Here is a 12,474-nt window from a genome sequence, read left to right as displayed (position 1 = left end):
GTCCACCTAAATGAAACCACAAAATGAGACAAAAGAGTCCCCTTAAAGTAGCCTTTGATAGCACAAAAGAACACACTTTTCTTTATCCCCCCACCCCCACAACCTTCCTTTTGGTAATACTAGTGTCCAAACCATTACATCATGTACCTACCACTTTTTTACCAAGGTAACTCTCATCACCAAGAGCTAGGCATAAGGTATGTGTACGCAAAGAGCCTTTCGGAAACAACCTCTCTATCTCCACGAGATAGGAGTAAGGTCTACGTACATTCTACCCTTGCCAAAGTAAATGGTATTCAGTATCACCTCATTCTTGAAAATCTAGGAAGATAAAGCTGGAACCCCATTTGACAGAAAGTGATGATCTAAAAGACATTTTCATTTTTCGACTTTAATTTTTTACATCATAGCAAGTTACAACAGTAAAAGCAGAGAAAAGAGGGGGAGGGGGGAATTACTATCACAACTAAGGGGTTACTACTAGCCTGCCTTTAATTTTTGCTATTGTTCAGTGTGGTCCAGCACACAACTACAAAGAGGGTACAAAATAGAGAGAGAGACCCCACTCCCATTAATCAGTTCATCTGTCCTTTACGTATACATTTATGTATTTGTTGTAAGTAGTATGGTATTGATGATGACAACAATCTTGAGGATATCTTCCTTACCGGGCGATCGATCTTTTCTTCTGTTGTGGGTATTGTTTGGCTATACAGCTAGAGGACTTTTACTTCTTGTATATGCTACTACTCAAACGCTTTTCTGCATAAACGACATTAGAGAATCTCATTTAGAACAAAAATGGCAAGAAAGTTGGAAACCGGGAATAACAATAACCAACCTAAGTTAATCCCTCCTAGCTAGCCATGCACAACTCTTAACACCTACATTTCAATGGCTTCTTGCCCAGAAGTAAACCTGGTCAATGACCACCTCAAATTAAGTTCTTTAACTCTTTTTTAAAAAAATGCAAAGATAATGGAAGAAGAAAAGATGTGGAGATTAAGTACCTTGGCATGTGGAAGTAACATGATTTAAGAGAAGCCATGTTGAGGGTAGTCGTTGTAGGAAGCATAGGGATATTATTGTTAGAAGTAGCAGTAGTTATTGGAGAACTAACGCCAGCTTCAGCTGAATCAGTGGAGAACGCGGCCTGGTTTTCTGCAGCTGATTTTGTAGGAGAAGCAAAAAGGTTATCGGGAAGGATGTGCTCCAAGCTGTTTCAATACCAAACAAACGTCAATAACATTAGACAGAATCTAAAAACATTAATTAGCAAAGGTTAAAATCAATCTCAGCAAAATTTGACATCATCAATCGGGAAAAGAAATAAAAGACTTTTCAACTGTCATCTTGAACTTGGAATTTATGCTGTTAATAATCTTGACATTACATCAAAGAAATTGTAGTTCAGTACCTTTCTTGAAGATTAGAGTTGTCAATATTGGTGGTCTGCTCCTTGCTGCTACTTCCATTCCCAAAATCAGTAGGCAGCATTTCTTGAGGCACCTTTTCATCAGCTGCATTATGGGGGGCCTTGGTAGCTTCATGAGTATCGTTACTTTCTATAAAAAGAAATATAATCAGTAAGCACTAGATCTGTTAAGCTAAAGAAGAAAACTAAAAAATGTCTTAAAAGTTAACCTGCATGGACTTCTTGATCAATGTCACTCGATACAGGACCAAGATTGTGATTGTTTTGAGAGTGAAACTGCATCTGGGAGGCCGTCGGCAGACCAGGAGAGAGGCTGGGTGGAAAGTGATCATTGCGATGTTGATTCTTCAGGTCCAGCAGTTGCAAATTCATTAGTCTTATGCCTTGAAGTTCAATGGCTTGCTGTAATTCAGCCTCCTGCTCTATTTTTCTTCTCAACATCATCTCATGTGAATTATATAACATTCTTGCTCCTACATATGAAGAGATATTTCTCAAGTGTCAAACAACCCATCAGACTATTGACAAGAAAAATTAGAAATTTAGATCATCTATCTTACCAAAGGGAAGGTCATACGGCTCCCTAGATTCAAGAGCTGATGGGCTTAAACAGGTCGACAGCTCTCCTCTATCAATTGGATGTTGTTGTTGCTGAAGTTGCTTCCTTTATAGTTTAATCAACAATGGAACATTAGTCATGAGTAAAAGGAGATGCAATAACTCAAAAAACATTACAGAGTGATCATCTTTACATACTTGTCTGCGATTTTTCCCTTTTCCTTGTAGGGCTTTACAAGTACCCGAGAATCGCACACAAAATGTGGGTTTCCTTTAGCCAAGATCATCTTAACAGTTTCTGAGTAGACAAACGTGACGAATCCAAACATTCGCTTCTGCTGATATGGAATTCTAACATCTTGGACAGGCCCATACATACTTCAAAAACAAATTACACAAGACAAGTTACCATCAAATTTTCATTCCATTTAACGATTTCAAGAATCCATTCCACAATAAGCACGTACCTAAAGTAATTAGACACATCCTCCTCCTTAAATGTGCTATCAGCAGGAAATGTTAGGTAAATTTGTCGTGAACTTGAACTTGAGATACCACCCAACGCCATTGCTGAAAAATCATTTCTATCAGGCCGGAACCTACCAAATTTGTGGAATTCTTCACCCATCATAAATGCTGCAGCAGCTGATCTGCATTTCAGACCATACATGAAGATACCTTTTAAATGTCCTACCAATATTCCAAATCTCAACCTCCACATGATGTCCCAACCAAAAGCCTAAGCTGTGTGTACTAGAGCATAACTACCTAACCTTAAACAATGAGTTACTATTGAAATGTTTTTTAAACACAAATACACATCAAATCAAGCTTAAGATTAGACAAGAAACAGCAGCATAATACCATAACTACATTCAAAACACCAGAAATTGATTACCAAAAAATAAAGTCAAGTGCAAGAAAATTACTAGCAAGACAAACATTTACAAGTTCATAACAAGGTAGAGTAAAGTTATAAAGTCAATGACTTTCAATGAAGAAACAAACAGGAGGAAATATCATGTAAAGGTCCAAGGAAATACCTTTGGTTATCATTCAAGATGTTGATGCATTTGTTATAAGCAATTGGATGATGATGAGCACCAGAAGCCATAAGAGAGGCAGCAGCAAACCTCTGTTGCTGCTGCTGCTGTTGTAAGGCCTTCATCCTCAAGAAATCATCAACAGAGTCAACTTTACTAGGAGAACCAATAATAGCATCTGGTGAAGAAGAAGAATCAGGAAAGCCACTATGCATAAACTTGCAACTATTCCCATTCTTGCAAAACCCTCTAGCAAAATACATGCAAGGCCTCCAACCAAACCCCCCACCACCACCACCACCATCATCTGAACCACCAAGAAAAACATCATTGACTGAACAACTCCTACGATGAAGATGAGGGGTTTCCTCACAATTCCCATAAGGGAAAACCAAAGAATCACTTCTTCCACTAGGACTCATAATTGGATCCATTGATTCATCAAGAAAAGACAAGTGTTCTTGAACTTGAGCTTGAACACTACCACCATACTCATCATTATTTGGGTCATAAAAAGGGAGTGAAAGTGAAGGAGTTGAAGACCCAGAAACAGAATTAGTAGAACCATTCACAACAGCAGCATAAGAAAGTGAACTAGCCCCTCCTCCTCCTCCTCCTCCTACTGGTGAAGCCATTGGTCTAGGGCTTCTTGTAAAAACTGGTGACCCACTAGTAGACCAAGGAGAAGGTGAAGAAGGTGAAGAAGAAGGAAACCCATTGTTAGGAATCATGATTCTTGGTGAAGAATGATGAAAAAGATTCAATTTTGAAGCATTTGACATTGCAGATGAACTGTTTGATGAAAGTCCTAAACAAGTTTTAGCTTGATTTATCAAAGAAACCAAAAGGGTTTCTGGACCAAAAGCTAATCTTATCATCTCCTTCTCCCCTTGGTCTTGTATCAGTATATACCCCATGATTTTTGAAGCATTTTCTGGATCCAAACTTTGAATTCTTGATAAAACTATCTTTGTAGCTTCATATCCATCCATGGTAGTAGAAATTTCTTGTGAACATTCACTACTACTACTCACTACTACACTACAAAGTTGGAACCTTTTTTCAAGAAATAGAGAGAGAAAGAGAAAGGACAATGATAGAGGATAGTGGACTTTTAAATTAAAATAAAAAAAGGATTTAAGAAAAAGATTTGTATGATTTGGGGATTTATTGTATTTTTGGGAATTATTGCTAAAGATTTAAAAAAAAAATTATACAAAAGGTAATGATAGTTATATTTGTTCAATCATTATAATACCTTATTCAAACGTGACACTTAGAAGGATATGATAGACCTCATTCAGATTCACGTGACATAGTTTGACTTGATATAAAATTTAAAAAATTATAATTTAAAATAAATTATTAATATTTGTATTATTATGAAATATTTATGAAGATTAAATGAATAAGTTAAAACTAAATCGTTATTAAATATAGAAATGTAGCATTCTTGTTTGGACAGACTCAAAAAGAAAGTGAGTCATATAAATTGAAACAAGAAACTCGTTTTTTTATCTTAATTTATTTGTTTGATTTTAGCTTGATATGAATTTTTTTTAAAAATAAAGATTGTAGTTTTAAGCTAAAGATATTTTTTGATTTTGTGGTCTTAAATCTATCACTAGAAAGTTGAAACTAAAAAAAATTATACTATTTAGAAAAAAAAAAGAGTAAAACAAATAAATTGAAATAGAGAAATTGTAGAATTGTTAATTTCTTTTATTTAGCGATAGTGTTCAATTCAGTTAACATATCATTAATTATTTACTAAATTTTTATCATTTTTTACTAATATTGATAACGAATAATTTTTATGCTCAAAACTTAGATAAATAAATAAAAAATTACTTTTTTTTAACATAACGGAAATCCTATCAATCATAACATTTACAAAGTTAAATTATTAATTCGATGAATCATAGGATAATCAATTAGTCATATACAACTAAAAAAAACGTTACACTTATTTTCAAACGGATTAGATAATGAGACAATGAGTCATCATGCTTGATAAACGTGAAGTGTATGATATTTTTGTCTCATAATATAAAGAAATATTTTAGAGGAATTTGTAGATAAAAGACTATATTTCAAAATCAGATGCAAATATTGTGTAAGATTTCATAATTCAGTATATATGATATTTAACTATTTATTTTTTGAATTATAAAGGTCACTACTGATATTTGTGTTTGTCTTATGTTTTATACAATAATTTAATACATATACTTTCTTTTGAACAATTCACTTTGGATATTTGATTTATGACATACGCAATTCTTTTAACTTGTCCTTAATTTTTATTTTGGTTTTTTTTAATCTTAAATTTTATTCTATTTTAATTCTTCAAGTCCATTTAAACATAATATATTAATTTCATGATTTTTTTTTATTTTTAATATATACTCTTTAACGGCAATTTTGTATTTTACAATTGACGTACGTCCGTTAGTTTTCATTAAAAAGGAATTGACGGATAAATATCAATTTTTTAGGAGTTTTTTTTGTATTTTTTTGTTAAAATAACGCAAAATTGTGTCAATTTTCTTTCTTAAACAAATAAAACAATCAATTAAATTAGATAACACCACATATTTATTTTTTGGGAAAATTGTATATAATAGCAAACTATTAATTCAAATTAAATGCTATAAACATAGTTTGATTTAATTGTAGCACATAGCAAACTGTTGTTATTTCGTCTCTCTCCTGCTGAATCTCGCTCACCACTCTCGTTCTTGCTGGTAGTCTCCTTCTCCTCTCTCGCTTTTATACAAACACAAATGTATAAAATGTGTTTGTGTTTGTATAAAGTGAGAGAAAAATGTATATATACACATATTTTCGTTCCCCTCTCCCAGATCTCGCTCGCCACTCTCACTTTATACAAACACAAATGTATACATTGTGTTTGTGTTTGTATAAAGCGAGAGAAAATTGTATATACAAATACAAATGCATATATTTTCGTCTTGTACACTTATGATTATACAAATACAATCTTTCCCTGCCCAGTTTTCTTTTGTCTTTCTCTGTTTCTCGCTTTATACAAACACAGATTATACAATTGATCTTTTGTATATGTATACCGAAACAGAAGCAGATTATACAACTGCTTTCTTTTGTATATGTATAGCGAAATATACATAATTATGTTTGTTATAGAGCGCAATTATGCAAACTATAGCTATAGCATACAAATATGATTTTTATGTTTGTTATATGTGAAAGTTGCTCTAATTTTTTCCATATCTACGCTATCCAGATTTAATTCAAATACTACCCTTCTAATTTATTAATTCAAACCGATAAAAAGAATTCATCTTCAATACGAGCAAAAAAAGGACTCATGTTCATTATTGCTAATAATACTACTAAAAAAAATATTAAAACTCAAAAGACTTCATTGGGCTGTCATTGGTTTTTTAAGAAAGAAAATCAACACACTTTTGTTGATTATTTTCCTGCAAAAAAAAAAAACATAAAAAATCAGTGTTGTCCATCAAATCTAAAAAAATTATGAAAAAACTAACGAACGAACGCTGCTTTTTAAGATGTAAAATAGCAGTTGAAGAGCATATGTAGAAATAATTAAAGAAATCATAAAATTAGTATTGTCTTTAAATGGTACATAAAAATAGAATGAAAGAGTTAAAATAGAGTGCCAAAATGAAGAATGAAGACAAGTTAAAGAGGTATCTATATATTTGGCCCTTATTATAATTGATCAAATAATAAAGTATTCTTACTTAATACTTTTAGTTCAAATTTTGAAAAAATATTTATGCGTGTTTTCAATGTTTAGGTTAACTATTTTAAATATGTCGTCTTCTTTAATTATATATATTTTACTTACTATGTTCTTTTATGGGATTTCTATATTTTAAGAAATTGAATTAATTTTCACTTTTTAAGGTATTACTTGTACTAGTAGATTTTTAATGATAATTCAAATAAAGAAGTATTATTGTAATTGAAATATTATGTTAAAAATATTATCAATATCTACGTTAAAATACTTGTGTAACTTATTTAGAATCGAATTTGCAACAATGATACATACTAAAACAAATAGTTGTGTTTTATAAGTTGAGCACAAGGAGCGACATCTCATAACATGCAATAAAGATACTTGTTAAAATAAATAGTTGTTCTTTTTGCTTTTTACAATATTCCATACATCTTCATTAACAGAGGCGGAGACAAGATTAGGAGTTTGGGGGTTCTAAATCAATTTTGTTTGGGGATTCACATGTTGATATACATATATTTAATTAATTTTCTAATATAAATATAGGATCTACGTAAAAGCTAATGGGTTCGTCCGAACCATGAACCCCCACCTAGCTCCGCTGCTGCCTTCATATGAATTTAGTGTTATGGTCGACATTTGCTCTGCCATCAGCTTGAAAATATGATGTTTGTCTAAAATCTAAATGTGGTTGAACATTGATGTTTGTCTACACCTATATATAAATTTAACATTTGGACATCTGCTTTGTCATCAACTCGAAAATATGATATTTGTCTAAATGTGGTTGAACATTGATGTTTTTCTACACCTACATATAAATTTAGCATTATCGTTGACATTTGCTCTGTCATCATCTCAAAAATATGATATTTATCTAAATATGGTTGAACATTGATGTTTGTTTATATATGCATATAAATTTAGCGTTCTCGTTAACATCTGCTCTGTCATCATCTCGAAGATATGATATTTGTCTAATGTGGCTGAACATTGATATTTGTCTACATTTTCATATGAACCAATTGTTCTTGTTGATATTTGCTCTGTCCTCACACATTTGTCTAAATGTTATTGAAAATTGGTGTTTGTCTACACCTCTCATTGGCATCCGCTCTATCAGCATCTCGAAAATATGATTGAACGTTGATGTTTGTCTATATGTGCATATAAATTTAACATTCTCGTTGACATCGGCTCTGTCATCATCCCGAAAATATGATATTTGTCTAAATATGGTTGAACATTGATGTCTGTCTACAATTTCATATAAACTAATTGTTCTTGTCGATATTTGCTCTGTCGTCACTTCAAAGATATGACATTTGTCTAAATGTGATTGAACATTGGTGTTCGTCTATACCTCTCGTTGACATCCGCTCTGTCATCATCTCGAAAATATGATATTTGTCTAATTATGATTGAACATTGATGTTTGTCTACACTTTCATATAAACACGATGTTCTTGTCGATATCTGCTCTGCCGTCACTTCAACGATATGTCATTTATCTAAACGTTATTGAACATTGGTGTTTGTCTACACCTTCATATATAAATTCAATGTTCTCATTGATATTAGCTTTGTAGTCATCTTGAAGATATGACATTTGTCTAAATATGATTAGACATTGATGTTTGTCCCACTATCGCTATAGCTTGCACGAGAAGTGATAAATAATATAATAGCATAAGCAGTACCTCAGCTCATTAATGATATTATTTGTTTTGAATTCAGGCTCAAATAATACGATCGTTCAACTCTTCGTTTTGAGTTTTATATAATGCGATGAGCATATATGCACTTATCAGATAGTTAAATTGGCTTATCTAAGATGCTAGTGTAAGTTTTACTTTTCATATCTATGTTGTGAAGGTTAAGAATAATAATTATGCCTCGTTGAGGATTTGTGTTTACTTACATGCTAGAAAAGCCTCATCTATTTTTGCATTAAGTTCATAATTTGACTTTGATATGTTGCCATTTCATTTTTGCTCCTTGTTCTCAATATAATATTTATTATGGAGATATAATGTGGAAATTAAAAGATCGTGTGAATTTTAATATAAAAATATGAGGTTGTTAGAACTCGATGGCAATATGTAATTTAAAAATTATTGGAGGAAATGATTATTTTATATAATAATCATTACTATTTAGTTGGGAATGATCTATGATACTTGTTAAGTATGTATAGATGTATTCGTACCATACTTTTGTATATTTTATATAAATATATACATGTACGAATTTTCTCTTTTATTTCATTTTATTTGTAATTTTCTATTCATCAAACATTATATTACTCAAATATAGCTATAGTTTCATTTTTAGTTGATCATGACCAACATCACAAACCCTTGGGGGCACAACAATGATTTGGCTTCCACTATGTATCATTTTTTTTAAAATTTAATTTGATTATATTATTTAAAGATAAAAGTTTTCAATAGTTAATTATATTAGAAATATGGTTATCAAATCTATTAATTTGTCCGATTAAGGATGATTGGGTAATTTTGTGATAACATACAACTTTAAAATGTAAATATATCACCATTTAGGTCTATAAATTGTTTCCATATTTACCTAAGGGATTTAAAATCGAGTTATTTTGAATTAATTATCAAATGATGTGATGAATAAATGATTTTTTTTTTGTTTATCTTTCCCAAGCTCAATCTCTATGAATTATATGAAAAATAGTAGAATGCATTTTTCTCTTAAATAAATTTCATATGATGTAAATCTAGATTAGTCGAATAAGAATGTACTGAATATTTAATGATTAAACAATTAAAAAAAGAGAGAATACTTTGGATTCTCTAATTCTATTTTCTTCATTTCACATTACTTGAGCCATGTTCATTTGACACACTCTTTAATTTATATTTTTAATTAAAAGTGTATTTTATTAAATCAACATTAATAATGATATTTTGAAATTCTAAATTTAATTATTATTATTATTTATATAGTAATTTAATTTTAAAAACAATATAAAATAATTCTTAATAGTGTTGAAATGAATGAAAAAAATAGTATGTTTTTTGATATATGAGTCCATTAAAATAAAAGGAAAAAGGTATAATAAATAAATAAAAGATTAAATAATTGTGTTTGAAGGGGGTTAGAGTAGCAAAAACAATTTCTCAGAAAATGGGTTGTGGTACAGAGTAGTGAGACTGATTCACCTTTAATTACATGTCTGATAGTTGAATCCTTAGTAGTTAGTATACAAATATTATTTTTGATACAGTGATTTTCGATTGGGCTCTATAATTCAAAATTCAAATTTAATTGAAGTTTCAATATAAATTTTAAATATTGTGCGAATTTTTTTTAAAAAAAAATATTACCTTGATGACAAGTAATAAGAACCACAACTTTTAGCATGGGGTGGGGTGGGGTGAGGGGTGCGTGGGTGCGGGGTTGTTAAATTAGCTTTATTTGTCAAGTCTAGTCTTTATCTTCCCCTTATATTTTGTGGGTCTCTTTTATAGCAAATGGACAAAACAATACTCACTATTCACATCAGCTTCACAGGAAAATGTTCCCTCTCTCCCCCCACCAAACATTTTCCTTTCATTCAACTATTTTTTCCCGCTCTATTTCAATTATTGTGCTTATTAAAAATAATTAATTTTAAAATATATTTTTAATAACAGCTTTACTTGTAATAAATGATAAATGAGAGCGTGATTAGATTGATGTATCAAAATATTTTTTATATTATATAATCTGATTGAGCATGAATTTTAAAAAATATAAAAAGATTTTACACTGTTTTAAAGTTCGAGATAGAAGAGTATACATTTGTGAGATTTATTTTTAAACATGAATAAAATATTGACAGTGTTATTAAATATTTGTCAAATAAAGAACTATGTCACTAAAAAGAAAGTATTATATAAATTGGGATAAAAAAAGTATTAATATTATTATTTTATAAATTAAGATGTACTCTAATTGATTATTTATTTTTAGTTTTTAATCTTATTTAATAAATGCAGCGATAGTCTAATTAATATAATGAAAAAATATATAATAAATTGAGATGAAAGAGAAAATTATATGGTTAATTTAATCAAATCTATTTCTTTATAGGTAAAAATACATTTATAAATGGCATGTAACTAAAATATGACAAATAAAATAAATAGAGAGAAAGTAAGTAATAAATTACATTGCAGACCATGGGACCGGTCAAACCATTTTGAATCACAAGGGCCTTTGAGTCTCACTTGCAAAAACGTGCCTCTGTTCTTAATTATTTGTTCAATTTGATAAATTAAAAAAATAATTTCTTTTTATATATTATATTCTTAATTAATTAATTTGAAAAAGAAAGAATTTTTTTTAAAAAAATTAAATTTTTAATTCATCAACTTCATAATTAATAAAGGCAAAATAATAAATTCATTATATCAATTATTATTTTTAACAGATGTGTCAATTCAGAACTGAACAAGTAACTATGGAGAGAGGAAGTTGGTAATTAATATTGTAAATACAAATAGTGTCAATTTCTATTGGACAATTTTTTTGAACTTAAACCACGAATCAAAATTGGTATTTCATGTCAATGTCAACAAATAGATTAATATTACTACATTACAATGATGGAATGGGACACTTTCCATGGAGTTATGATAACCATTTATAAAGAAAGAAAACAAAATAGATATTAAAATTATTGTCAAAGCATAAAATGAAAAATATAACTATTTTTTTTATTTGTCTCAATAATAGATGATATGATATGACATATTTAAGGAGAAATATTATGATGTATATATGTTATTTACAAGCAAGTAGTTTTGATTGATGAGACACGCGGAAGAGTTCAAGCAGGATGGAAATGGGCACCATGATGACCATATGCAGAAAATGAGATCGTGATAGTTCATGCATATGAAGAAGAGTACAGAGATCCCAATGAGGAGGTGAGAGAAAATGGTTGTGACAGATTTAAGAAGAGGTAGAGATACACATAAAAACAATTGAAGAGATATAATTAGAAAGAACTTAACACATCGCCGCCTTGCAAAGAACATGACACTAAATACAAATACATAAAGATCGAAAATTAGCGTAAATTATTAGTAGATAGTGGAACAATTCCTCTCTTCCATCGTAAAAGGACATTATGGTAGTTTAAAGCATATTTCTGCTATGTTTTCTCTTACTAGTATTATTATAATTATTTTAGCATTATCTTACTAGTCTCTGGCTCAAACTTTAAAATAATCAAGTAATGGATAACATATTGTATCTCCATAATTTCACCCAACAACACTCTTGTGCTATCTTAGTAGGTGTTTGGACATATAATTTCATATTGCGATATAAGATCATGAGATGAAATCAATGTTTATATATGTGATTTCAAGCTAATTTAGATAAATTTTAAATTTTCCAAAAAAAGCATGATTTGAAAATTTCAAATATAAAAATTGACCTATAAGTATATATATTATAAAACAATATCACATTTATATCTACTAACCATTTATATTAAATGTAAATGAAATTTATAATTCAAATTATTACCTTTAAAACCATTTATATCTCATATAATGGTTATAATTTCAAATCAATCCCCACTTATCATTTATATTACCAAATTTATTATTTTTTAATCAAATTTGTTTACCAACCAAATGACTCAAAGTAACAATGTT

At 29.8% G+C, this 12,474-nt stretch overlaps 1 protein-coding gene across 4 annotated transcripts; it reads right to left on the bottom strand.

Moving 5' to 3' along the window:
- Window positions 1-361: 361 nt before the first annotated feature.
- On the bottom strand, window positions 362-4,157 carry LOC125818031 (zinc finger CCCH domain-containing protein 53-like). Of its 4 annotated transcripts, none has more exons than XR_007442335.1 (9): window positions 3,037-4,157; window positions 2,461-2,643; window positions 2,192-2,371; window positions 1,996-2,099; window positions 1,645-1,908; window positions 1,418-1,565; window positions 1,011-1,217; window positions 842-898; window positions 362-762 (listed from the first exon to the last, which is right to left on the bottom strand). XR_007442335.1 is itself a non-coding variant. In XM_049497536.1 (9 exons), exons 1-8 carry the CDS (start codon window positions 4,026-4,028, stop codon window positions 885-887), a joined length of 2,112 nt encoding a protein of 703 aa, XP_049353493.1. In that variant the 5' UTR covers window positions 4,029-4,156; the 3' UTR covers window positions 362-762; window positions 842-884. The 4 variants fall into 4 exon arrangements, 3 of the variants coding, with proteins under 3 accessions (XP_049353493.1, XP_049353495.1, XP_049353494.1); XM_049497536.1 differs by having other exon boundaries at window positions 842-918; window positions 3,037-4,156; XM_049497538.1 differs by having other exon boundaries at window positions 362-898.
- Window positions 4,158-12,474: the final 8,317 nt, after the last annotated feature.

Source organism: Solanum verrucosum, unplaced genomic scaffold (genome assembly GCF_900185275.1).
Source record: "Solanum verrucosum unplaced genomic scaffold, falcon-dt-bn FXZP01000253.1, whole genome shotgun sequence".
Classification (NCBI taxonomy): domain Eukaryota; kingdom Viridiplantae; phylum Streptophyta; class Magnoliopsida; order Solanales; family Solanaceae; genus Solanum; species Solanum verrucosum.
This window is presented reverse-complemented; position numbering and strand designations above follow the sequence as displayed.

Excerpts from the sequence above, each read along its gene's own strand:
- LOC125818031 (XM_049497536.1), bottom strand. The coding sequence starts at position 4,028 with ATGGATGGATATGAAGCTACAAAGATAGTTTTATCAAGAATTCAAAGT. Across the intron at positions 2,372-2,460 it reads GATGTGTCTAATTACTTTAG|TATGTATGGGCCTGTCCAAG; the intron begins GTACGTGCTTAT and ends TTGTTTTTGAAG. Across the intron at positions 1,909-1,995 it reads GCCGTATGACCTTCCCTTTG|GAGCAAGAATGTTATATAAT; the intron begins GTAAGATAGATG and ends CTTCATATGTAG.